The sequence below is a fragment of the Vitis riparia genome, chromosome 7, assembly GCF_004353265.1.
Source record: "Vitis riparia cultivar Riparia Gloire de Montpellier isolate 1030 chromosome 7, EGFV_Vit.rip_1.0, whole genome shotgun sequence".
Classification (NCBI taxonomy): domain Eukaryota; kingdom Viridiplantae; phylum Streptophyta; class Magnoliopsida; order Vitales; family Vitaceae; genus Vitis; species Vitis riparia.
The window spans coordinates 23966336-23990723 of record NC_048437.1 but is presented as its reverse complement, the minus strand read 5'-3'; the positions used below and the strand labels follow the sequence as shown (position 1 = coordinate 23990723).

The 24388-nt window shown below is 34.3% G+C and overlaps 2 protein-coding genes across 3 annotated transcripts; both read right to left on the bottom strand.

Moving 5' to 3' along the window:
* Positions 1 to 410: 410 nt before the first annotated feature.
* Positions 411 to 12436, bottom strand: LOC117918282 (putative lysine-specific demethylase JMJ16). Of its 2 annotated transcripts, XM_034834799.1 has the most exons (9): positions 12158 to 12436; positions 11186 to 11487; positions 7433 to 7504; positions 7208 to 7285; positions 6534 to 7061; positions 6210 to 6434; positions 5420 to 5581; positions 2326 to 2694; positions 411 to 1994 (listed from the first exon to the last, which is right to left on the bottom strand). In XM_034834799.1, exons 2-9 carry the CDS (start codon positions 11480 to 11482, stop codon positions 1029 to 1031), a joined length of 2697 nt encoding a protein of 898 aa, XP_034690690.1. In that variant the 5' UTR covers positions 11483 to 11487; positions 12158 to 12436; the 3' UTR covers positions 411 to 1028. The 2 variants fall into 2 exon arrangements, with proteins under 2 accessions (XP_034690690.1, XP_034690691.1); XM_034834800.1 differs by lacking the exon at positions 7433 to 7504 and having other exon boundaries at positions 12158 to 12435.
* A 5682-nt stretch (positions 12437 to 18118) lies between these two features.
* On the bottom strand, positions 18119 to 21435 carry LOC117917906 (NAC domain-containing protein 21/22-like). Its single transcript, XM_034834376.1, has 3 exons — positions 21089 to 21435; positions 19143 to 19408; positions 18119 to 18795 (listed from the first exon to the last, which is right to left on the bottom strand). Exons 1-3 carry the CDS (start codon positions 21255 to 21257, stop codon positions 18385 to 18387), a joined length of 846 nt encoding a protein of 281 aa, XP_034690267.1. The 5' UTR covers positions 21258 to 21435; the 3' UTR covers positions 18119 to 18384.
* Positions 21436 to 24388: the final 2953 nt, after the last annotated feature.

Genomic DNA, 24388 nt, shown 5'->3' with positions numbered 1-24388 from the left:
ATAATAAAAGTGATGCAACCGTACAAAAACAAGTCATGGAAGCCATGCAAAACATGTCTATGCCTAAAAGGTGACCTAGGCGGGCTAGGTAAAACTAAGTAGGCCCAAGTGGGTGAAGTGTGTTTAAATGAGCCTAAACGGGCTTATATGAACCAAAGTGGGTCAAGGTGAACCTAAGTGGGATCTAACCTAAGGACAAAGGGTGGCCAAGGTCACAATGTGGGTTCGAATGAGTCCCTCAACAAAAGGTCCTTGAAGGTAACTTAGAAAATGAAACTATATAAGCGTTGATGGGTCACCAAGGGATGACAACAAGTTAAGAGAAAAGTATGGAAAGACACCTAATGTTACATTTGCTAAGAAGACAAAATGAAAGGTCTACAGATTACCTTATGCAATTGCTAACAAAGTTACAACAAATCAATAATTTAATTATCATGACTAAATTACCATAAGAAATACATGGTCTACCAGCTTCTTCATCCAGAAGTTGTTACACACTACGAAACTATTTTTGGATCTTGGCTACAACACCTGATGGGATTTCAAAGTGTCCAACAACAGAAACAACCAACATTATATGGTGAAGGCATAGACCACCCTCCTAACAATTAAATTTCAGCTGATGTGAATATTCACAACTGAATTCCATGCATAAAAAGCCCAATAGGAGATTGTTCTCTGAATCTTTCTAAGTTCAGCTCCAACGAGTTGAACTGTGTCCACCTTCAAATTCTCTTTCATTTCTTTATCCACAAGTTACAAAGAATGACACAGGCCGATTCGGATGATATCCATCCAAAGCTTCTTTTCTTGTTTGACAAGAGTCCCTGGAGCTCTACCATCATGCATATCCAAAGAGAGGACTTCAATGAAGTGAATTCTTAAGCTTGTTCAAAAGAAGAAGCAACATTTATGCCTTCTTTTTCTTCATATAATATCTTTACATGGCTCCATCCACTAGTATCTTGTCCCATTTGGAGTATAAATGTGATAACAATCATGTACCGTTCAAGGTAATGTACACTTCAGCAGAGTTTCTGACATGGATCCTCACCCTCATCGTCGCTGAGAAGAATAATATCACTCTGACAGCAAGATGGGGGTCTTTTTGTTATTTGTTTCTCAGAAGCCAAATCAGTCAAATGACCAACTCTGGAACTTGGAATCAAGCGCTGGGCAATGTTATGCTCACTAGAATCATCTTTTGGGAGCTTAGACGACAAGGCTTCTTTTTTGAGATGATAAACTGGAGAGTTTGAATTGTAAGCTGAAAAAAGGCATTGTTTCTTCCTGAACAGAAAGCCATCTGATATATCTTCATCAGATTCTGAGGAACTTGACAAACTTGATGAACTTGTACTTTCAGATGGAACTATGCATGGATTCTCTTTCTGCATTGAATAGGTATCATCTGCAGTACCACTTGAACTAATTGCAAATGCTACTGCATGTTCTCTCTTTTTCAGGTTTTCCAAGGCTTGGAGCACAGCTGGTGTTTTCATCTCTGAAATCCAATTAGTAGAATTCTCAATAATGTCATTGGGTTCTACAACATCTTGAGATTTGAGCACTTCATCTTGACATTTTTGTTCTTGTTTTGACTCTGTAGGGGATGGATTATTAACAAACCCACATGCCTTTAACTGATCGTTTGAGACACGAGACAGAGCCAGCCCAAGATCTTCTCTAGCCCACCTGTAGACAGAACTTAATTTCCCTTCCAAGGCTTGAACAAGGAGATCTAACTTGCTCATTTCATAACGGAAGAGGAAAGTTTTGGCACTCCAAGAGCAAGAACAGAGCTGCTTTGCGTGATTCAGACATGCATATTTGTCTGGGGAACATTGACAGCATGCTGCAGACAGGTGCAAATCATAGAAACATGTCCAGCATTCCCTCTTTCTGACACTATCAAAGTCTTTGTCCATCTTCCTAGACTGCGAAGAGGTGCAAAGATATTCCCTTCTCCTGCCTTCTGACTTGATACGTGACTATGCAAGAAAAAGGATCAAGCTATTCAATATCTTACTTCAATAAAATATTAAACAGAGGCTAATTAGATACAGAAATTATGCCTGGTTAGAATATGCAAAGCAGATCAGTCCATTTCAGTCAAAGATGGGCCAGGACCCAATTGGAAAATGCAAAATGAAAACAGCAGTTTAAAGAAAAATGTAATTGCAATATTTTGGGAAAATATTTAAGATAATTCATGCTGCAGCAAAGATAGCCAGGCCAAAATGAGCCATGTTCATAATAGCTGACAACATAAAATGACCAACCAGGCACAAGAATGGAATATTATGAAATCCAGGAGCTTACCTTTAGAGCACTTGCTAAGATCCCATCCTTGCCACACAGTTCTTTCCATCTTAAATGATCCAAAGTGCTCTTCCCCAACAGTGATACTTCCCACTGGGCCCTCACAGCTTCCCTAGCTGCACCAAACAACAGCTTGTCATGGGAGATTGATGTCCTTCTTCCCTGCAAACAATAGAGTTCCACAGTATTCTGCCCATGAGGTAACCAGTCAACTGGAGCAAAATTTACTGCCTCGGTGCAATTAAAGCCACAATCAAATCCTGAATAATATGCTCCAGGGAAGATAAGGACAAACTCCCTGGGATACTGGATACAACGATAGGTAGGTATACCCTCAGACTTCAATGTGGATGGGGAAAGTTGGGTTACCTGCATTAAATATATATAACTTCATGACATCAATGATCTCTCAATATTTATATGATGAAGAATAATGAACTGTCTTTTAGATCCTATTGCATCCAATCAAACTAAAGTTCCAACAAAGAAAATTAATGATTCCCATAAAGCATTAAACATCAATATTATATTTAATGTTTCTAATTTTTCTGCACTCTATTTCAAGAAACTTGACCAATGTGAAAAAGTCATAGCATTAAAACAGCTGACCAGAGCATAAGGAATACACTGATGAGAAAGACCAACATTAGTAGGGTAACTACCTGTTTCAATATTTTTACTTCCTTTTCTCCTTTGAGAAACAAAACTTCAGCATTACCAACCAGTTCAGACCTTAAACCAAGAATGCAGCAAAATAGGACTTCTAATATCTAACATCACACCATATAAAAGTTCAAATTTGACTGGATCATCATTACCAGCAACAACGTGGGGAAAACTGCTACTAGTGACACTTGTGAAGTTCCATGAACAATTCAGGCACCATCAAAATGTTTCCTGAGGAATATAGTGGGAAGTGTGGTCCTAGTAAGTAGCACATGGTCCTGGGTTCAAATCGTGCCACTGATGATACCCTGAATTTACCCGATGCTGGTAGTTGCAGGGCGGTCAGCACCCTAAGGTTTGGGTCCCCATGGAGAGTCCTAAGGATTTGGTCATGAAAGGTTCCTCAGTTATCAAAACAAAAAAAATGTTTCCTGAGGAGGAATATAGTGATAGTGGCACCATATTTTATGGCTAGAGTTCGATTGTACATGGTACAAGATTTCTGATTTAGCTGCTAAAATGTAGAAAGGTCATAGAATAGTATCAGATTCATTGGCTGTGGTAGGAAACCTAAAAGCTCCCATGGTTGCTAAAATGGAATTCTGGGAACAGCATCTAATCGATCTTTGAAGAAAATAAAGCACAATTAAAATGACACAAAGCTAATGTTGACGTATAATAGAAAATGCTAAAGTTGAAACAGTTGTTCTAGGGCTAACTGAACCCTGTTAAAGCATAATTCTAATGAGAAAGGATTTCAGTGGAATTAAGCAGAGCCTAAGTGCTCGCATTTTTCTGATCTACTTTCATTTATTTAGATTCCAAACAAAGGAAATTAGAGAAAGGCACTTGGTGACACTATTGAAGTTCACAAAATCAAGAGATTTAGAGAGCAGTGGATGGCAGCAGAGTCAGGTAATGAAGCAATCAATAGCGACAAGCCTTGTCATGAAAAGGAATATAGTTGCATTGGCACTAATATTTTTGCTTATGTATTTTTTGGTCAGTTTGGAAGGAGAGAAATAGGTTAGCGTTTGGGGATGAGAATCTTTCGCTTCAAAGGTTGAAATATTCTTTTGTATGTAATCTCTAGTTTTGAGTCAGGGGTTCCCTAGCAGAGAGTCATTCTTCTCTTGTAAGTTTTGTAGACTGGATAGGCTCCTAGTTAGGGAAGGTGGTGTGTATACTCCCTGTATACTTAGAGGGCACTGATTTTTGGTGTTTCCTCTTTTAGTTTAATATACTTCTTTTACTTATCAAAAAAAAAAATATATATTTCCTATTTTGGAAACTAAAAGGTTGCAGGTCCAGAAAGTAGTACAGGGGTTACTCAGGGACAGTATAATGCTCCATTTGGTTAACAAAAAATCTTGTAAAGTATTATCCTAAAATGAATATTATTGCCCATGAGACAGATCTTCCCGCACAAGCCAAGCCAATCTCTTGGCCTTGGAGCAAAATTTCAGTCAAGAAATGATTTCTTAGAACAAATCAGATTTAATTACTCAAAATTTTCTGTTCTACTTAATTGATTGCCCTAACTAGCAACACATCCATAGCAGTAACTTTTTTGGGTTCTGCTGTGTGAACCAAGTAATACAATACAGTTTGAATCCTTCAGATTTTTTTACAAGGCTTTGATCAGTGTGGTAAGAAGTATGCCTTACGTATTCACTAACTTGTTAAGAAGTAACTTTTTTGGGTTCTTCTGTGTGAACCAAGTAATATACAATACAATTAGAATCTTCCAGATTTTTTTACAAACCTTGGCATCAGTGTGGTAAGAAGAGGAAGAATAAGAACTATGCCTTACATATTCACTAACTTGTTCATTTTCCTAAGCTGAAACTCATGTGAAGAGCAGAAATTTCAGCATCAGTATGGTAAGGAGTACGCCTTACGTATGAAGAAGAAGAAGAAGAAGAAGAATATGCCTTACGTATTCACTAATGTCTAGACCATTCCATGTCTTAATGGAAAGCCTGCTTCTAAATGAAAAGAATCAAAAAGTTCCAATTTGGGAATAGAGTTCCTCTTCATCATGAAATTGGGCATCTAATCTCTAGTTCATGTAACAGAATTTATACGGATGGATGCTTTAGGAAAGGTGGACAAAAAGGAAAGATAAATAAATGAAGCATAGCCAAGAATAAACTTCATTATTAACGGACCAGTAACTTATCCTAGACAGTATGAGTTGGAAAATAATGAACTGAATAAGGATCAGCATCCAGAAAAGGAGAAGAAACATTTCATCTTTGACAGAAGTATGTTATGTTTCTCATTGACTTCAGAGAAGAATGCATTCGTCCTATAGTCATTTATGCAGTCAAATTGTGGTAAACATGTAATCAGATGTCATAATTTATTAGAACAGAATCATCTCACTTGCATGGTGCAATAATACAGTAAGGATAATACCACTCACCAGCTTAGGAAGCAACTCAGGCCGTGTTGCTGATAGGTATGGAAAATACTTCTTCACAGCTGCCTCAAATTTTGGACGATATCTCCCGGGGATACTGTACCATATTTTAGGTGCACCCAAATGCATGTAGCACAGCGAGTATAAGTGGTGCTCTTCAACTTTCTGTTTCTCAAAATTAATTAAATAATTAATGGAGGAACAGAGATGATCAAATATATAAAAGAAAGTCCATGTTGAAAAGAGCTAGAAAACCAAGCATATCTGTTACTTAAAAAGCATGTGATGCACTGGAATGGAAATGCACACAGGTGATCAAGGTATTATTGATTCAGAGGAAAGTGACAAGCACAAAACTTATGAAATTCACATTCTCCAGAATGCACTTCTGATAATTACAAGATCATGCACATAATCACGTTGTCAAGAATTTGGACCCAGAATTTATTAGTGGTGGTTCCCCAGAGTTGGTTGTGCATGCACTTATTCACAGAGGGAAAAAAATAGCATTGATCATGCATGTCTGTCAAGTATGCTAGATCATGGATAAAAGAGAAGCTGATAATATATCTATGGCAATGGCCTCTTTACAACTTTTTCCTATCATCAAAAGTTGCAAATATTTCAGCATCTGGACCATTAAAATGTTTCTGATATAGTAGAATTTTTCTTCCCATGAATGCTGTCTCTATTCTTCATGTATGGATTTATGTATTATGTATATATAAATATAAAGGAGCCATCCAACTAGAATATTTCCAGGAAGTTACGGGCCTTCAATTCTTTTTCTTACCCAACAAAGTGATGAAAAGCACATCCCTACATGTAGCCGAGGCTGTAAAATATGAAATATGTCATAGTTTTCAAAAGCAAGAAGAGAACCGGGCAGCTTTGGGGTATTATTTAAGTTCCAGCCAGATTCAAAATATTGTGCATGATCAGACATCTGCTCCTGATTGGATACTTTTGGAAATCCGCTTCCAAAAACTCCAGTTTCAAGGTCAGCACCATGAAGCACCTGAAACAACAAACCAACATCAGAAAGTAGGCTGACCTTGAAACAAACAAAAATTTAGAAAAGGTCACTCAATGAGTTCACTTGTTTTTGCCAATATACCTCAATTTCTTCAGTTGGATTCTCAACAATTCGCCTATATTCACCCTCAATATTCTCCAATGATGGTTCCCACTGCTTTTGGGACACAGTTGAATTAACAGCTGAATCTGCGACCTCATCTTTCTTGCAAAAATACTGCCCCTTGAAATCATCTGCATAATTCTTAAAAGTTTCCAAAGTGAACTCTGGACCAGGTTCAAATTTAAAGCCCTGGGTTTCATAGTGTCTGGCTTCATCAGGAGTTGTGATATGTCCATTATCCGATTGAAACTCTGAGCCCATTGTGAAGCTTCTTTTCTTTCTTCTGTTCATATTTTCACTAAATATAGAAAACTTGCTCTTTGAACACTGATCTCGAAGCTCATCAATCCGTTGAATTTGGGTAGGAAATTTAGATCTTGTCCATACATTCTTTTCTTTAATATGGCATGGTGGTTGCCAGGAAGGAGGAGGGACTATACGGCAGGCTCCATATGGCTCTGCTCTTGAACGTAAACTTGCAATATACTTAAGCGTGTCTTTGAACTCCTGTAGAATAAGATCCAAAGCTCGTTCAAAAATACACACCATCAAAAAAGCTCTAGGTTTAACAAAAGATAAAGGAAACATAGAAATGAAAGCATAAAGAAGGAAATGTATGTTTGCCATCATTTGTTACAGTTGACAAAAAATACCTCTTCAGTTGGGTGGAACACAGGAGCCTCTTCAAGGATATCTGTGCATGCATCTTCTGGACGCCATCTTGCACTTACCTGCTCAACAAACAATTGTGAGCATCAACGCAATAATGATAACCCAAACATGGTGATTGCAAAAGTTAATGGAAAAGTTGAAACTTGTACATCAAGATTGTAAAAAACTAAAACAGAATATTGGAAATTCAACAGATAAAAGTTGACCTTCTGACAATTACTACAATCTGAACATCCACGAATAACCCCCTTGGGAAGAGAAGTTTTTGAATGGAGATTCTGTAATAAAAATAAATATCATAGGAGATTTTTTTTTTATAGAGGTAAATATCGAATCATAATTGAGACTTTTAAATGCTCACATGCTCATAAAATCCAACTATAGATCTCAAACACATTTACAATTTGGGAAAAATTTCCCAAGGCTCTCATCATTTCTTTAAAGCCCCACTTCTTTATTGAATATTTTATCATGAAGCTATCTTAATCTACCATTAGGAAAAATATTTATTTGCTTTCAAAGTTTTATTGGGAACAGTGTCATATTGTTTTTATATAACTTTCCAGTATACATTTATACACAAGCACACAGCTAACAGACAGAACATACACACACACAGAGCCAAATATCTATGAAATTAATTTATCAATATTGACACTTAAAAATCAGCAAAACTAATTTAAGCAATTTCCCAAGAGTATAGGATATAATCATATAGAGCAACAACTCAGTTTTCAGCAAAAATTGTAAGGACTAGGACTGCCCCAAAAACAATCTACCTCTCTTACCTCAACCCATAAAAATAAAAATAAAAACAAAAAAAATAGAAATAAAAATAAAAGAAATTAAAAAAAAAGGATAAAAATGATTGTTCGCTTTGAGTAGATTAATTGATCAAACCCCTTGTATTGTAGTCAAGCAACTAACTTAGAGGCTTCAATTTTTAAAGGCAAAAGAACAAAATAAAGAGCAGCTAAAGTCAAAGTTTGATGCCATTTGAGGAAACACATTAATACATACTGAAATAATTTTTCATAGGCAAGCAAAAAAAATATATTAACAAGGCCTAACAAAAGAAGGCAGTGCACCAAGGTCCAAGGTAAACAAGAAGTATAGAAATGCAGCCAAACAGCATCGGAAAAGGATAAAAAAACAAGAAACACCCCCTCCCATTAGGCAGCACCTGACCAATCAATCAAGTCTAATATGGACATTGAATCCCTATTTATACATAACCTAGCCAAACACAAATAGAAACACAACAAGTACTTTTGAATTGTCAAAACAAGAACTTTATGTGAGAGTCGCAGCCCCAAAGGGAGAGTTGGGAATTTTTCTGATAGGAGATCAGAGTGTTTTTCCTTGGAGATGGAAAATTTGCAACCCTACCTTCTCCTACATATTTGCAACCCAACCCAAGCATCCTTTTGCAGCAGCAATGGAAAAGAAGCACTCAAAGCAGGATCACCACAACAAACATCCTTCAAAAACTTCATTGTCCAAACATTATCCACTACAAAGAAAGTCCTACACTTAAAGTCATCCCACCCTCTTCTAATAGCCTTCCACAACTCTACTCCATAAGTGTCCCTTGTGTCATTGGAGCACCAACCGTCTTTTTTTTTTTTTTTTTGATCAGTAAATGAGATTTGTATTAAAAAGCGCCAAAAATGATGCACCAAAGTACTGGAGCACCAACCACCTATATCTTCTCTGAAGTTCCCAATGATGACCCACTTCCACAAGACACCCTTTTTGAGGCAACCCTCCAACACCACTCGCAAAGGAAGGCCTTGTTAAGGATAAGCCTTTAATGCCCATCCTACCCTTTCTTTTCCATACACATAATTGGTCGTTTTACTAAATGAGGTCTCAAGGAAATCCTTCCCAAAAGGAAGTCCCTTTAAATCTTCTCAAACCTCATTCACACCTTTCTTGTAATTTGTGGTCATGGACTAAGGTGTTTATAGGTGACGATCCTTTGTCTTTAATCAGCTTCATTGATTGGTAAGGTTCTCGGTGAGGGTGGGTGTTGCCTTTTTGTAACCCCTCTTTTCTCTTGGTTTTGCCTTCGATCACTGATGTATACTTCCTTTATACTTTGGGATGCTCATTTGGTGCCTCCTTTTTATATATACTCTTTTATTTTACCTAACAAAAATAATAATAATAACAATAAAATAAGAGTACTAGATAGAGTATTCTTAATCAAAGTAAGTCTTCCAGCCTTAGACAAATATTGCCTCTTTCACACCACAAGTCTCTTAAGAAATCTTTTTTCCACCACATCCCAAACTATCAACAACTTAAAGATAGAGCAAAATAGATGGAAGGGAGCTCCCCCACCTCGCACCCCGACAAAGAAGCCAACTCCTCATAATTGGAAAACCCTCCTATTAGGATTAATTCATAGCCCAAACATTACCTCAAACCACAAGAATCTAGCTCAGATATGTTGGCTGCTGTTAGCACGCATCAAAAAACATAAGGATCTGGTCTGTGAACAGAAGATGTGGACCTCCACCCTTTCACTACTTGTCCCACCCACTCTAAAGCATGAGATGAATCCTCCCTGCATGGCCCTCTTCAAGAGGCAACTAAAGGTCTCCATTGCTAGAATCAATGAATAAGGAAAGAGAGGATTATCTTACTTCAAGCCCCTCAAAATTGGAGAGAAACAAGTAGAAGGTCTATTCACCAACACAAAGAATCTTGCAATAGAGAATCAAGTTTCATTCACCAACATAGAAAATCTTGCAATGGAGATACATAACTTGATCCATCCAATCCACTTTTGGTCAAATCTGTCTTGCTAAGGACTACTAAAAGGAAACCTCAATTGACATGGACATAGGGCTTTTCGATATCTAGCTTACAAATTACGCCACCATTAAACTTCTTCAATCTTGAATCTATACCCTCATCTGCAAAAAGAACTGCATCTAACCTTTGTCTATCCATACAAAGGCACTATGAGACTTGGATACCATCCTACCCACTACTTTCTTGAGCCTATTAGCTAAGGCTTTATCCAACAATTTATACAAGCCTCTACCAACCTAATGAGTCTTCAATCTTTTAAATCTTCTACTTGGCCTCTCTTAGGGACTAAAACCAAGAAGGTGATGTTTAAACTTTTCTCAGTATAACCCTATTCATGAAACTCCTTTAGGAAGCCCATCACTTTATTTGGGTTAGCCCCACTTAACCCAAATAAAGCCAAATGGACTTCCTCCTCAGAAAAAGGTGCCTCCAAACTCTGAAATTGTGTTAGTAATTGTTGTCATCAATCTATATATGCAACTTAGCTCTACTAAAAAAAGCATGATACCAAAGTCGATCACCTTTTTCCCTTTTGTGCTATCTACGACCATATATACTATTGAATTGTATGCCACCATGTCTTTTCAAATAGCCTCTACGCACATTCTGCTCTACTGTCAGATTATCCTTGCCCCTATAGAGCTATCGACTACAACCATATAACTACTTACCAATACAGCATTGATCTTTGAGACACAAAAAACCATCTCACACAATTTCCTTTTTTTTTTTTTTTTGATAGATAATAAAGGGATAGAGAGATTACCCATTTGTGATTGTGGGTGGTGGTGATGGACATCTCACACAATTTCCTTGCAAGTCATCCTTAATCGTTTCTATGTTAAATTCTTCTAATAAATGCATATGTTTTAAATTAATAAAATTTCTAGAAATTAAATACAGGTTATTATCATAAAGAAGGATAGTTAACAAAATGCGCACTTTGCAACCATGCATCTTTCACTATGCTTCCAAATATTCATAAACATTTCCACAATTTCTCGTAGATCATTAAGTCCGTGACATAGGAAACTTTCCCCTAAATGGCATCAAAGCTAAATACCATGCAACACCAGATTTACAATCATGCATCATAAAATAAGCCAATAAAACAATTAATAAGAAATTTAGATGACCGCATCAATCTGTTTAGGGTCAGAGTCCCCTTCTTCATGATTGCATTGGTCGTATAGTATCCACGGTCTATGCCTGAGAGACCTCTTAAATTCTGCAATATCAATTGGGTCACATGCAGCATCCATATTGGTGGGATCTGGTCGAAATGCACTCCCGAAAGCCATGGAATTACAGGTTTCTTCACTATCTTCCATCCTCTTCAATGTGAAGGATGTAAGTGATGCAAAACCTGGAGGAACTGAAAGATCATCCACTTGGTTACCTGTGGAACAAATGCTAACATATTCTTGCCCCATTTTCACTGCAAAGAAAAAAGAAAGATTAAGTGAATGTTAGATAGATTAACAAAAATGAGTTTTCTAGGAGAAAGCATAACCACCCATGGAATCTTGACCTGTTCCACAGAATTGTACACTATCCAGTTTGAAAACTTAATTGGGAAAGCCCCAGCCCGTTTGTTCTTCTACATCTCAACAGGAATTCACATGAAACGATTAATATTACGTAAATGACATTCCATTAACAAACTAAATTATACCAGATATGATTCAATCCATTAGCTATGCAAACCAACATGATGACACGCTCCAATGTATTGCTATCAAAGGCAATTACATCAAGCATACATGTCCCTAGGTTTCCTAGTCTATATAATAAATAAAGCCAACCACATCATTGCTGAAGTTTGCAAATGCTCTCAAATCCTTCAACTGGTTTCTCACATTTAACCAACAAAAGCAGATTGAACTCAAATGCTAACATTCTCGTTTCATACAGAAAATACCCACCAACACACATGTTTCAGCATCACATCAAATGGAACTCTGGCAATTTTATTTTTTGCTGAAGAAAAAACTATATACATGAACCCATCGGCTTGTTTAACAAGTAATGGCCAGTCACAGGATTCTCATTGCATGAACATCAAGATACAAATCAAAATCAGGAAAAAAAAAAAAAGTAAAGCATACCCAAAAGAAAGTTCTGACAATCAAAAAATTGATGGGCTTCAGTGTTCTGTGACTAAAGAGTACAGATTTGAGGTTTCTCTACGTCCAAAGCACCTCAAATGACATTGTTTCACAGCTGCCCGACCTCAAAAATTGAAGAAAAAAAGGAAATTCAATCGAAATCAAGGGAAAAATGAGGTTCACGGCGAAAATAGTGTAGTGTATAGTCTAAAGGTAGAGAAATTCAAACCCTAACCCTAGATTGTCCAAGTGTTGTGAAGCTGCAAATGCGAAATGGAACTCAGGTCTGGACCGGTACATTTGAATTACTGAAATACCCTTATAGTGACAGTTGTACACGATTAGTTATAGATTCACCAGTGACGTTAGACTTCCTCAGATGCTTTATTTATTATTTATTTTTTAATTTTCAATTTTTTTTTGCTTTTTCTTCCAACTCCCAAATGAATATATTTCTTGTTATATTGCCCTTTTAAATTTTGATACCATCTTTAATATTTTTTTAATTAACTTGCATTTTAAAAAAAATATATTCATATTCTTGTATAATATTCATATTCTTAAAATAAAGAAAACCATAATTTTATCAAATTATTTTATGAAATTACCAATTTGACTATCATATTTATACAATTTTTATTTTTTATTTAAAAAAAAATTTACACATCATATTAATGGGTGAACCTATTACCTCATAAAGAAACAATATAAAATCAATAGATAATAATATTATATTAATAAATAATTATTTTTATTTTATTTTTTACTTCTATTGAATAGATGTGCACAAAGTCATATATGATAATCATCACGATCATCAATATTCCTCATAAAAGTTCAAGAAATAATAATCATCGATAATATTTTTTTTTATAACTAGTCTCTTAATAGTTATTTGATGATGAGTTTATAATAGTTATGTGACTTTATTCTTCTTAATCTAAATTCTAAGGAGGCAAAGAATACATCGAAGTCAAACCTTTCAATTGATATGAGATTTTGAGGAGGATTGGCCTATTATCTCTAGAGTAACTTTTATACGTTACAAAGTTCTTCCACTCAACACCATTAGATCATAATCAACATGCATCAAAATTCTTTGGAAACAAAGAGAACATCAAAATCAAATCTTTCTGTCAATATAAAATTTTGGGGAAGATCGACTTATTATCTTTACAGTAACTTTTACATGTTAAACGAGGTTCTTCCACTCAACATCCTTACATTATACTTGACGTGTATCAAACACAATCTTATGCTAACATCACTTGTTCATGTAACAACAAAAATTATATTTAAAAAAATAAATAATTTCAATATAAAAAAAGCCAATGATTTATCATTTAATCTAATACTATTTGTCATAATAATATTATAAATTCTAAATAAACTTTTATTAAAAATCTACATGATTAGGGTAGCCTTGTTGTCTTGCTGTTTATATTTAAATTATTTTGGATATATAATTTTTTTTCAGACGAATGTCATGCATCATCCCTTTTTTTTTTTTCACTAATACACGTAGATCTGGATGATATACTTCAAGTAAAATATTTCATAAAGAAAAATCCGTACTATCATCTATTCAATGATGGGATGGATGTTTATAATTTATACAAAAGATTATTTAATTAGATTTGCCAATCGTACCCAAATTTATTTTGATTTTGTTATTTTAATATTTGGTTTGATTATAAATAAATTTCATTTGAAGTGGGAATTAATAAAAAAAATTATTAAGTGGTAAGAATTTTGCAAAACCACACTTTGAGTGGTATTTGCTTTTTTATTTGAAGCCACATTAGATTTTAGATAAAAATTAAAAATTTTAATTTGTTAATATTTAAATAAAATAACTAAAAGTTATGGTGTTTGATGATACAAAGTGTAACCTTCTTTTGTGTATTGATAATTCCGGATCAAAATTCTCATTATGTTCTCCTAAATTAATTTAAATCCATCCTCGGACTTTTGTCATTTTTAATGTGTTCATGATTGAATATTGTTAGAAGATATGGTAAGTGATTATGAGGTGATGGATGATATCAAATATTGATAAAGTAAGTTTTAAATTTGTATTCTTTTGTTAAAAATAGGAATCAAAGCTTAAAAGTATCAAATTTCGAATTTAAAATATTTGGATTTGATCTATCAAATTAAATGGTAATAGTTTTTGTTATACCCAGAATTTCATGATCTCATTTGATCAATAGGAATTTGATCACATCTGAGTAATTATTTTTAAAATAAAAAAAAATAAAAAAACAAATCTCAACCATTTGATGAGTTTTAAAACTCGGGTAATTAAGCCTTTTTGCAAATGACAAAAAATATAATTGTGAGAGTTAGGTGACATGTCCTTGAGCTTCAAGTGCTTTATTAAATTTGAATTGTGTTTGATTTGAGAGAAAATTTTATGGGTTTTAGTTTAAAATAATTTTTTAGTATAAAAATTTCTTTCAAAATGGGTTAATTCATTATAAGTTTCATCTCTACTCTCATACTCATCATTTTTTTAGGTAAAACCCAATTTTTTTCGTATGTAGATTCAAAAAAAAGATTGAAATCAAGCTTGGTATGAACTCCAAGTATATTCTGAAAGAAGAAAGTAGGTAACTAAAATTTGAAGGGTTTAAGCAAGTAGTTCAGGGAAGATGACTAAAGTATTGAGTTAAGTAAATCTTTATACTTAGTTATTTTTTTTCATAGTGAATATTTTTTATCACCTATAGTGTGATGGGTTTTTATCCTATTAGAGGTTTTTCATGTTAAAATCTTTCCATTTATATTTCCTCCTTCTTTTTTATTAGTTTATCTTATTTAATGAAATTTCTATTAATTTTTTATGTTGTTTAATTGAGAAAATGAGATGGAATTGCATCATTTAAGCTTTGAAATAGTATGAAAGAATTTCTGATTTGGTATTGATGTTAATGGATATGTGAAAATGTATTTTTAAGAAGATGAAATGTTTTGTATGAGGGTGCAACTTAGGTGGGTTGTGCCTAACCAACATGATGGTTTGGTGGACTTAAGTAATCATTTTCAATACTCAAGTTGAATTTAAGTTAGGTTTTTTTAGTTAAAGCTCAATTTGATTAGGCTCAGGCCAAGGTTCAAACAACCAGAGCCTAACCCAAACTTGATTTAATATATTTATAATATTTATTATCTTAGATAATAATATTTCTTTTTGTTATAGATTTTTAAAAAAAAAATATCAAATTATATTATATTATACACCTTTTTTACTTTTTTAGAAAGATATATAAATATATTATTACTTTTTTATTGTTATCTCGAGAGTTTATCCTATTTACTATTTAAATTTGATATAAATATATAAAAAGATTTAAAAATTATAAATTGATTTTGAATTATGCAATTCGATAAATACTACCAACTCAAGTCTAATCCAACCAACCTAAGTGTAACCCAACCAACCCAAATTCAACTCGAGCTTAGAGAAATGAGGTTTGAGCTTTAGTTGAATACCTCAAATTAGAGGTCATGTTGAATTTGACTCAAATTGATTGTTTTTTAATTCAGATTAGGTTATGTGAAACAAGACTAATTTAATTAAGAAAAAACACTCAAAATGGGGGGAGGGGAGGGGTGGTGAATTGGGTGATTAGAACTTTCTAAAAAACTATTCAAATTAAGCAACAATTGAAGCAAATAAATAATTAAATAGACAATGGAAGAAAAATGCAAACTTTTTTACAATGATTCGACTAATCCGTTTACGTCCGCTCTCTTCAAACTCCTTTCCAAGGGAGGGTTCCACCAATCAAGGTTTCAAACCAAACCTTCAATTGTATACTTAGATTCATGGCTCCAATGGACACTATACTTCCCTTCAAGTTCAATACAACTTGAAGCTTTAATCACTTAACCTTTCCTCAATAGATGAGATTTTACAACATTCAATTCTAGCATAAGTTGAGCTTGATACAAAAATAAAATAAAATGCTAGGATGAATATAAGAGGATGCACTAAAAGGATTAACAAGTGAGGAGTAAATGCACTTAAGTTAAGAGCTTTGAATGAGAGAAAATGGTAGGTAGGTAAGTTAATGCAAATATTCTCATCTCAATAAATACATAAGAGCTTTCAATTTATAAAAAAAAAAAATAGACTTAGATGCCTCATTCAACAAAAATAATCCTTCATCGATCAAGCTTTAGTTTAGCCATTTAGTTAGTCATTGGAGCATTAATGCATTGCAGGTAATCGTTTATCCTTTTTAAGGCTTGACTGACCCTTGATCAATGCTTGAATGGAAAAGGCTAAGCTGTTACTGGCAACACTAAGGTTCTAGAAAAGAGAGTTTTGAGTTGGTTTAACTGGTCCTTGACTAGGAAGACCTAACTGGTTGAACTAATTCCTAATCGGTTTGACTAGGTTAGGGTTCCCCTTTAACCGATTAAACCATTTCTTGCCCAAAAACCTTCGTTTTTCAATTCACCACCTAAACACTTGAGCAAATCATTTTGAAACCTTTATAAGTCAATTTTGAATGTATTTAGCCTAAAAGTTTCTATGTATAAATAATACTCATTCAATTTTTAAACGTTTAAAGTCACTTTTATGAACAAATGCAATGAAAGTGCATAAAAATCACTTTAATCATAAGTGCACCTAAGAGATTCATTTTACAAAATTTTCTAGATTTTATGAGTCTTCAAAGATCTGTTTCTTCATGTCTTGTAAACCTTTTTCAAGCGAACTTAAGCTTTCTTCTTATTTTTTTTAATAAAACCTAAAATTTTACTTGATTTAAATACATTATTACATTTAACCATGTTTTATTATCATCGAAATGAACTTAGGAGAACCCTTAAGCTAACATGTTCGAGTTAGTTATCAACCCAACCAACTTGCCCGAGGTACAACCTTACATATACATCTTGATTAGGGAGTGTTGACTCATTTATGGATAACTTGCATTAACTACTTTGTTGTGAGGGTATTGGTGCATTCATTCTTGTTTGTGTTTTTCTTTGTTGGAAAATAAGATTGAAAAAAAATATATTGAAAATTCAGGGTGTTTAACATTTATGGTTGCCATCTCAAATTGTTCTTTAAAAATTTGACTAGCCCTTTTAATTCTTGTTTAAGAATTTTTCTGGAAACATTTTCAAAAAATAGTTTCTTAAAAATAGTTATCAATTATTCTTAAAAATAAAATTTTATTTGAAAACTTAAATATACAAAGCGGTTTTTTTTTATTATTTATTCACCCAAATTGTATTACATATATATGTATAATTCAAAAGTTTTTAAAATATTTTTTATATTTATAATTATTGTTGAAAATACAGAAAAAAAAACTAAAAATACCTTAAATTTAATTTAAAAAATAAATTATTTACAAAACAAATTGTCAAAAATCCTTTTTTTTTTTTGAAATTTATAAAACAAATTTTCTAAATTAGGAAACTATCTTCTGTTATAAAGAATAAAACCTACCATCTTCATTTTTAAATTTGAGCAAATCCAATATGATTTCATAATTGTAAGAGATATTTCTTAATTAATCCCTTTGTCTTCATAATCATAGAAATCATTTTCAATTTGAATTCCTGCTTCAATTTAAATATATTTTTTTAAAAAAAAAAAAGCTTTAGGAGAAATTCCCCCTTATCCAAATGGAATTTTTTATTTTTTATTTCCAACTAGAAATCATTTGGAGACACTTTACTATTTCAGCTCTAGATAATTTTTGCATAATAATCATTAGGGTTGTGACATGCATTAGCACTAGTCAAAAAATGACTTCATCTCATCTTCATTATAGCTTTAATTTAATTTCTCGATTCTCTTAATATGAGAGTGTCATGTCAAAATCAAGTTGTTGAAGCCAAATTTACAATGATGTACTAAGCATTAGCTAGTGAAATCATGTTGCTTTTAGAAATAATTTTGCAGAAATCATGAAATCAAGAACCCACAAGAGATTTACTAGCTAAAATAAAGAATATGATTTTGATAATTAAATTGTACAAAGCCCAAATGATTTATGAAACATGTATACATAAGCTAAACATAAGCTAAATAAACCTACCATATACATATATGTCTTAATTAACTAAACAATAAGCTTAATTCAAACACAACAAATGCATATCATAACCTGACCAAGATTCAAGAAATTAATTGGGTATGTGTTTTTCCTTCATTTATTACTTTTTTTTTTTTTTTTTTTTTTTTTTGGAGTATGTTTTCATAGGAAAACTATACTGTTGTTCTCTTCAAATCTCATGTCCTCCAGATTTGATGAAGGCACCCCATCTCCCAGGCTGCAGCTCATGTCCCACAAGAACCCATACTCATCAGCACCACTACCTTTGGAGTTGATTTCATTGGCTGCAGCGCATGGATTCATCTCCTGAGAGGCGAAGTGGACAAGATTGGGGCTTAGGACTGCTAGGTTTAGCAGTGTGGTTTGGTCATGGTTTTGGTGGGGGTGGGTTGGGGAGAATGAGGGTATTTGCTGGTACCCACATGGTAGGGTTTGATCATGAGTTGGTGGAGAAGAGGCACTGGCTGTAGTGTCAAACACATATTGGGGGCTTAGCTTGGAGCTGCTCTCTGACTTGGTCTTGTGAAAGACTCTGCATAACACCCAGTCCTCCTGTACTCCATGAGTGAAACCTCAGTTAGCATTTATGTTTTTATACAATACAAGCTTCTAAAACCCTAAAAATGGAGTGAGGGATGAAGTAATAATTTTCGGGTTTCTGCCTTTTATTTGTTATTGGAAAGATAAGGGAGGACATGCAAGGAAGTGGACAAAATGCTTGTCCATTTTGAGCTTGAAAGTTTCTACTGAAGTGACTCAAGTGAGTACGTTGTCAGTTTCTTGTATCATCATGCAAGGCTATTAATGAACCCACAGGGCACCCCAAACCCTCCAAGGGTTTGTGATTGTGTCCGTGGAATGATATGCTACTGACAATGAAACAACCCATGAGAACCAACCTTAGGGGGCATATGTGGGGTCTCCAACCGAAATTCATGCATGATCCAACCGGTTTTGATACCATTTGGAGCTCGGTTTCGGTAGAAGACTAATGTCTTCCTCATGCCCACCACCTCATGGGTTGTCGGGTTGAGCACGGGTCGATCCTTTCCTGTGGCTTTCCAGTATCCAGATGTTGTAGCCCTGTTGGTTCGGTAGCCCGTCGCATACTTCCTGTCCCTAAAGCTGAAGAAGTACCACTCAGTTGAGTTGAGCTTAGCCACATCTTCAGCCCATGCAATAGGGTTTAGCCGTTAGATAAATAGGATAAGAATAAAATCCAGAACTTTATTCAGGAAATTGAGAGGAATTAATCTACATGGGCATGCAATATATTTCTATATGTCTATTATGTACTTCAGCTTCACAAAACCACCCCACCAGGACACAAAAAATATATATTTTTTTAAGGGGAAACTGCTTGAATCACACGAAAGATTGAAGCAATAATTAAGCAGTTAATAAACTCACATCTACTAATTGACTATGTTAGAAAGTCCACATCAATCACCTTATGCTTTAGCTCAAAAATTACATCAACTTAAAGCTAAGGGTGTGTTTCGTGTCAATAATTCAATGGAGAATGGGATCAGGGTGAGTAAAATTTCTCTGTGACATCAAACTATTCTACTTTAATATGCAGTACTACATGCAATGATATTATTACTTACAAATTACCAGGGGTTTACACTAAATAAAGTATTGATTAGTTGTTAAGATAAAGTCACCGGATCCAGATATATATCCATGGACATACAATATATATATATATAACCAACCCAAGATCACATGTGCTTGTTCATCTAGTTAGGGACATACGTGTGAAGGCCCCTACAGTACTGAATATAGACATGTCTGAGAGCTGTGAAGGCCCCTACAGTACCGAAAATAGACATGTCTGAGAGCTGTCCCAAGACTACGCTCCCAACTAAATCATGGCACCTCATGACTGCCATACTAGGAATTTCTTGGATGGTCTTAGAATACCATTACAGTGATGACAGCAGGCTCATGATATATCATTATGATCAAGACATGTATCCTACCATATTATCAGACCATCTATCCATAAGAGAGAGAGAGAGAGAGAGAGATTTCTCAGAAGTTTTCTTGCAAAATTGCAAGCCAAGATGATGTATTTAGAGATAGTGAACATTCCATAGATGCAGCAATGAGGAAGAAAAGGCGATAAAAAGGACAAGTGACCCCTTTGTCAAAGAAAATAAATATACAAATAAATATAAGTGACTTGTGAATGAGATATATACTTGAATATATCATTCTTAGTAGCCACAAAAAGTCTTCTTTATAGACACATGTTGGGTTTACAGTGTCTTTCGTAAATAAATTGCCATCATTTAAGAAACAAACAACAAAAGAACCGAATGTTGGGTTTATGGTGTCCTTTGTAAATAAATTCAGACCATCTCATCTTTTTAGAACATGACTTCCAGCATCCTATGGTACTATGGCAATTATAAGGAAATTTTTGGTTAATGTATATCGCTTGAGAAGTTCGGAATTTAGGATACTTACAGTTCATACAAATGAGCAATGATCATGAAAGAATAACAGATATGAAGTTGGCATTATTCCAGAGAAAGAATAAGTATTCTAATAGAGAATATTATATATGAAATCACAGATGGTTGCCTCTCAGTCTCATTAACAAAAAACAGCTGGAATCATTCTTTATTGTTGGAGTATCCTCAGCCATGCTAAAGCACACCAACAAGAATGATTCTAAGCTACCCCAGATGTGAGCACCTATACTTCTATCATCAAAAAAAGATTATGATCATCATGTACTATGAGAAGATATGGAAGAAAATACCGAAAGAGAAAACAAAGATCTCCAAACAAGAAGAAGAAACCATGGAAATTAATGGGGTGAAAAAGGGCCTACCAGGAAGCTGCCATGGCTCACAAATATGCAAATCAATCTCCACCAAAGTACCCTTCAAAACATCTTCATTTGTTATCTTTTTGTAGAGGTAATGGCATACCAGCTCCTCATCACTGGGATAAAACCTAAACCCAGGAGGCAGTGTGGCTCCTATGTCCCTTAAACCCATCCAAATGTTGTTGTTTGGTTCGGAGGAAAAAGGTTGGTGGCAAAGACTCCAAAAGCTTTTATGAGTTATAAATATTTCCAAAGCAGTCTAACACAGCTGGGGGGAACTGGTGAGGAGGTGGGAGGAAGAAGATCTAAAGAATAGAAGCTTTGGTTTCTTTGTTCTGCAATATTATATAAAGTGTGGCTTGTGCTATATATATACACATACATAAATGGTTGGGTTGATAAGCTTGGGTCTGCCAGAGAATGTGACAATAATATATACATATATTCTAGTAAAGGTATGCTTGTGTTGTTAGTTATGGTAGGAAGTTTCAAGTAAAACCAAAGCCACAAGAAATCTTCCCATAGAGGCCTAAGAGTTGGAACAATAAATGCTAATATATGAACAAAATCCAAACCATTTTATGAGAGAAAACCTCCAAACTACCCCTTTTATCCATGTTCAAGAAAATTCCATTAGTTACAATATCTGAGGATAAAGAGAATTTCTTTTTCTTTTTTCTTCCTTTTTTTTTTCTAATCTAAAGTATCGATAACTGACATGGACGATCATGTGCCATACACATGGCAGACACCGAAAAACAAATGATTGATCAATTGAGAAAACCCTATCCATTCAATGTATAGATTTGTAAACCAATTAACCATCCTTCGTTTTTAAAAGTGGTTTTGATTTGAGCAATGTAAGGCAGCTGTGTCTTTAGAATTTTATTCTATCCAATTAGGATAATTTTGCGCATTAAAGCAAGGCAAAATTCGACAGATCTAATAATTAAGAGACTTCATGAGATCTTATTTTCAAGCATTCTATGATTGATTAATTTGTCCTCAAAAGTTCCTTTTATCTTTTCATACCATTGAAAAATTATGCAATCTATTATGAGATGCCACCTAAATTAATACTGGAAGAAGACAAAGTGCATAATATATGATTGTCAATGAGAAAATATTGAATGATAATTTGTTTTATTGCACAAAAAGTTCAAAATCCTTTTTGTGTTTTATTGAACAAACGAGGTTGTTTAGGGTATAATTAAGCCAATATCTATATATTTAAATTTTTTATTTGTAGGATAATTAATGTTAATCAATAACCATGCCATTTCGATCAACGACCATGGACCAACTTTCTCAAAACAACTCCAAATAAAATTCAACAACTCAAAGATTGATATCAAGCTTAAACCCTAATTAGGAACAATCCTAATTATGCATTTAGAAGAATATTCTCAAAAAAAATGAAAAAAAACAATCAGAGAAGAATTTTTTAGGATGAATTCAATGGTGGGTCATGAGGGGTTGTGTTCCATCTGGGGTCCATGTCAATGATGAAGCACATCAGCTAGCCCCCTCATACATACTGCAAAATTCTCATATTTTTGTTTTGTGAATTTTCTTTTCTTTTTGGTTCGGTGATGTAGGTAGGGCAATAATAATAGAAATGAAGACAAAAAGAGGTTTGTCATGGCATGAATCATATAATGATAATAATTAGGATGGTATTTCATAGATGATCATGACTAGACTGGGCCCTGGGGTCCCTCTGCTCACTGGAACAGATTGAAATTTAATCAAATAATGGAGCTCCATGTTCACTTAACGAATGTGACACAAAAACCCTAAGATCTAACATTTTTTTCAAATGTCAAAACTACCCTTGCATGTCCCGAAAACGACACAATGTCGATCATTAGTTTAGCTAGCAGTAACAATTTTAGGAAGAACCAATGGTGTATAACCGTTTAGGGTTTATCATGACCAAACTCCCTGATAAGACACAATTAGCAACTACATGTTCTAAAGGGTTTACTCAGTTACATAGATAAGACTAGCTCAATGCAAAAAGATGATATGACTACATGATTACAACTCAATAATTTACACATAGATTGAGAAGAAAATAGATAATTAGTAAACTTAATTAATTAAGCGGAGATAAGTCATGGGGTTTTCTTCTTGATGAAGTAGCAATTAGGTTATACTCAAGAAGCTAAAACCCTAGTGGATATGTGATGTGTCCATGGCCAAATGGCTGAAAATAGGCTGAGAAATGGAGGGGTTGCGCCGAAAAGCATGCAACACCTCATACTACCTAAGGTATACGTCAAGGGTGGGTGACTTGAGGAGATTATTCTACATAAAATCATGACCACCCTCATCAGGGAAAGAAAAGTACAAATGAGTGGTGAATTCTAGGGTTAGGGTTTTTGCTAAGAAGGGCATTTTTGTTAGGTGTGGATTGATGTTGGAGAATGAGTGACGGCTTCATATTCCTATGTATCTTTCAAACCAATAATTTTCTCTCCCCCTCTTTTTCAAAATGTCCTTTTGCTTGATTCACTTCCTTAAGTTATGGGCTGTGCTGTGGGAGTTTTGGGCACTTCTCTCCACACAGCTTGAATCCAATCAACCATCCCTTAAAGCCTCCTTGATTGCCTTCTGTTTCATAAACTCATCCTCCTATTATATGTCTCTGAAGTCTGAACCATGGCCATCTCACTACACATTAACGTATCAAATCCCTCCAAATCAGCCCCAAAAATAAGAAAAACCCAGGTGGCATTCTCTAGGGTTCCTTGCCACCTTGTTTTTAAATTTCCTAGTAGTGGTTGTTGTCCATATGATCATTAATTTCAGTGGCAATATACAAAATACATCATCCCAATAATTAATTTTAGTAATTATTTGTTAATCTTCATTAACATATATTTTCTGGGACATCGATAAAGAGGTTTGTAACCATAATTTAGCTAATTTGAAGCTGATGAAAGAAGCCAAAAGCATCTCGTCCAGTCGTTCAAAATGGGTCCTAAAATATGAATGAGAAGAGTATTTTTGGCTATCTTTTATTGTTCTTTTACATATCATTGTGGTAACACGTTTACTTTTGGCAGTGCTTTACAATTGAAGCAAGAGGAATTGACATTCATGTTCTCTCATGGTTCTCTCTCTGATCTAAAAATGGCTGGAGTATAAAGACCATAATCCTTCCAAACCTTTGAACCATGGACTTCAATGGCTGATCCAAAAGAGCAATTGAAGTCCAACTTTGAAAACCCCCCCACCTTTTTTTTTTTTTTTTTTTTTACATGGATTTAAGACAAATTCGGACTTCAATAAGAAAAA

Bases quoted from the DNA above. Each gene is read 5' to 3' on its own strand.
- LOC117918282 (XM_034834799.1), bottom strand. From the start codon at position 11,482: ATGGGGCAAGAATATGTTAGCATTTGTTCCACAGGTAACCAAGTGGAT. The intron at 5,582-6,209 runs GTAAGAAAAAGA...TTTGAGAAACAG, and splicing joins GCTTTTCATCACTTTGTTGG to AAAGTTGAAGAGCACCACTT. The intron at 1,995-2,325 runs GTAAGCTCCTGG...TTTCTTGCATAG, and splicing joins TCTTAGCAAGTGCTCTAAAG to TCACGTATCAAGTCAGAAGG.
- LOC117917906 (XM_034834376.1), bottom strand. From the start codon at position 21,257: ATGGGTTTAAGGGACATAGGAGCCACACTGCCTCCTGGGTTTAGGTTT. The intron at 19,409-21,088 runs GTAGGCCCTTTT...CATGGGCTGAAG, and splicing joins TGAGCCATGGCAGCTTCCTG to ATGTGGCTAAGCTCAACTCA. The intron at 18,796-19,142 runs GTTGGTTCTCAT...CATGGAGTACAG, and splicing joins CCCCACATATGCCCCCTAAG to GAGGACTGGGTGTTATGCAG.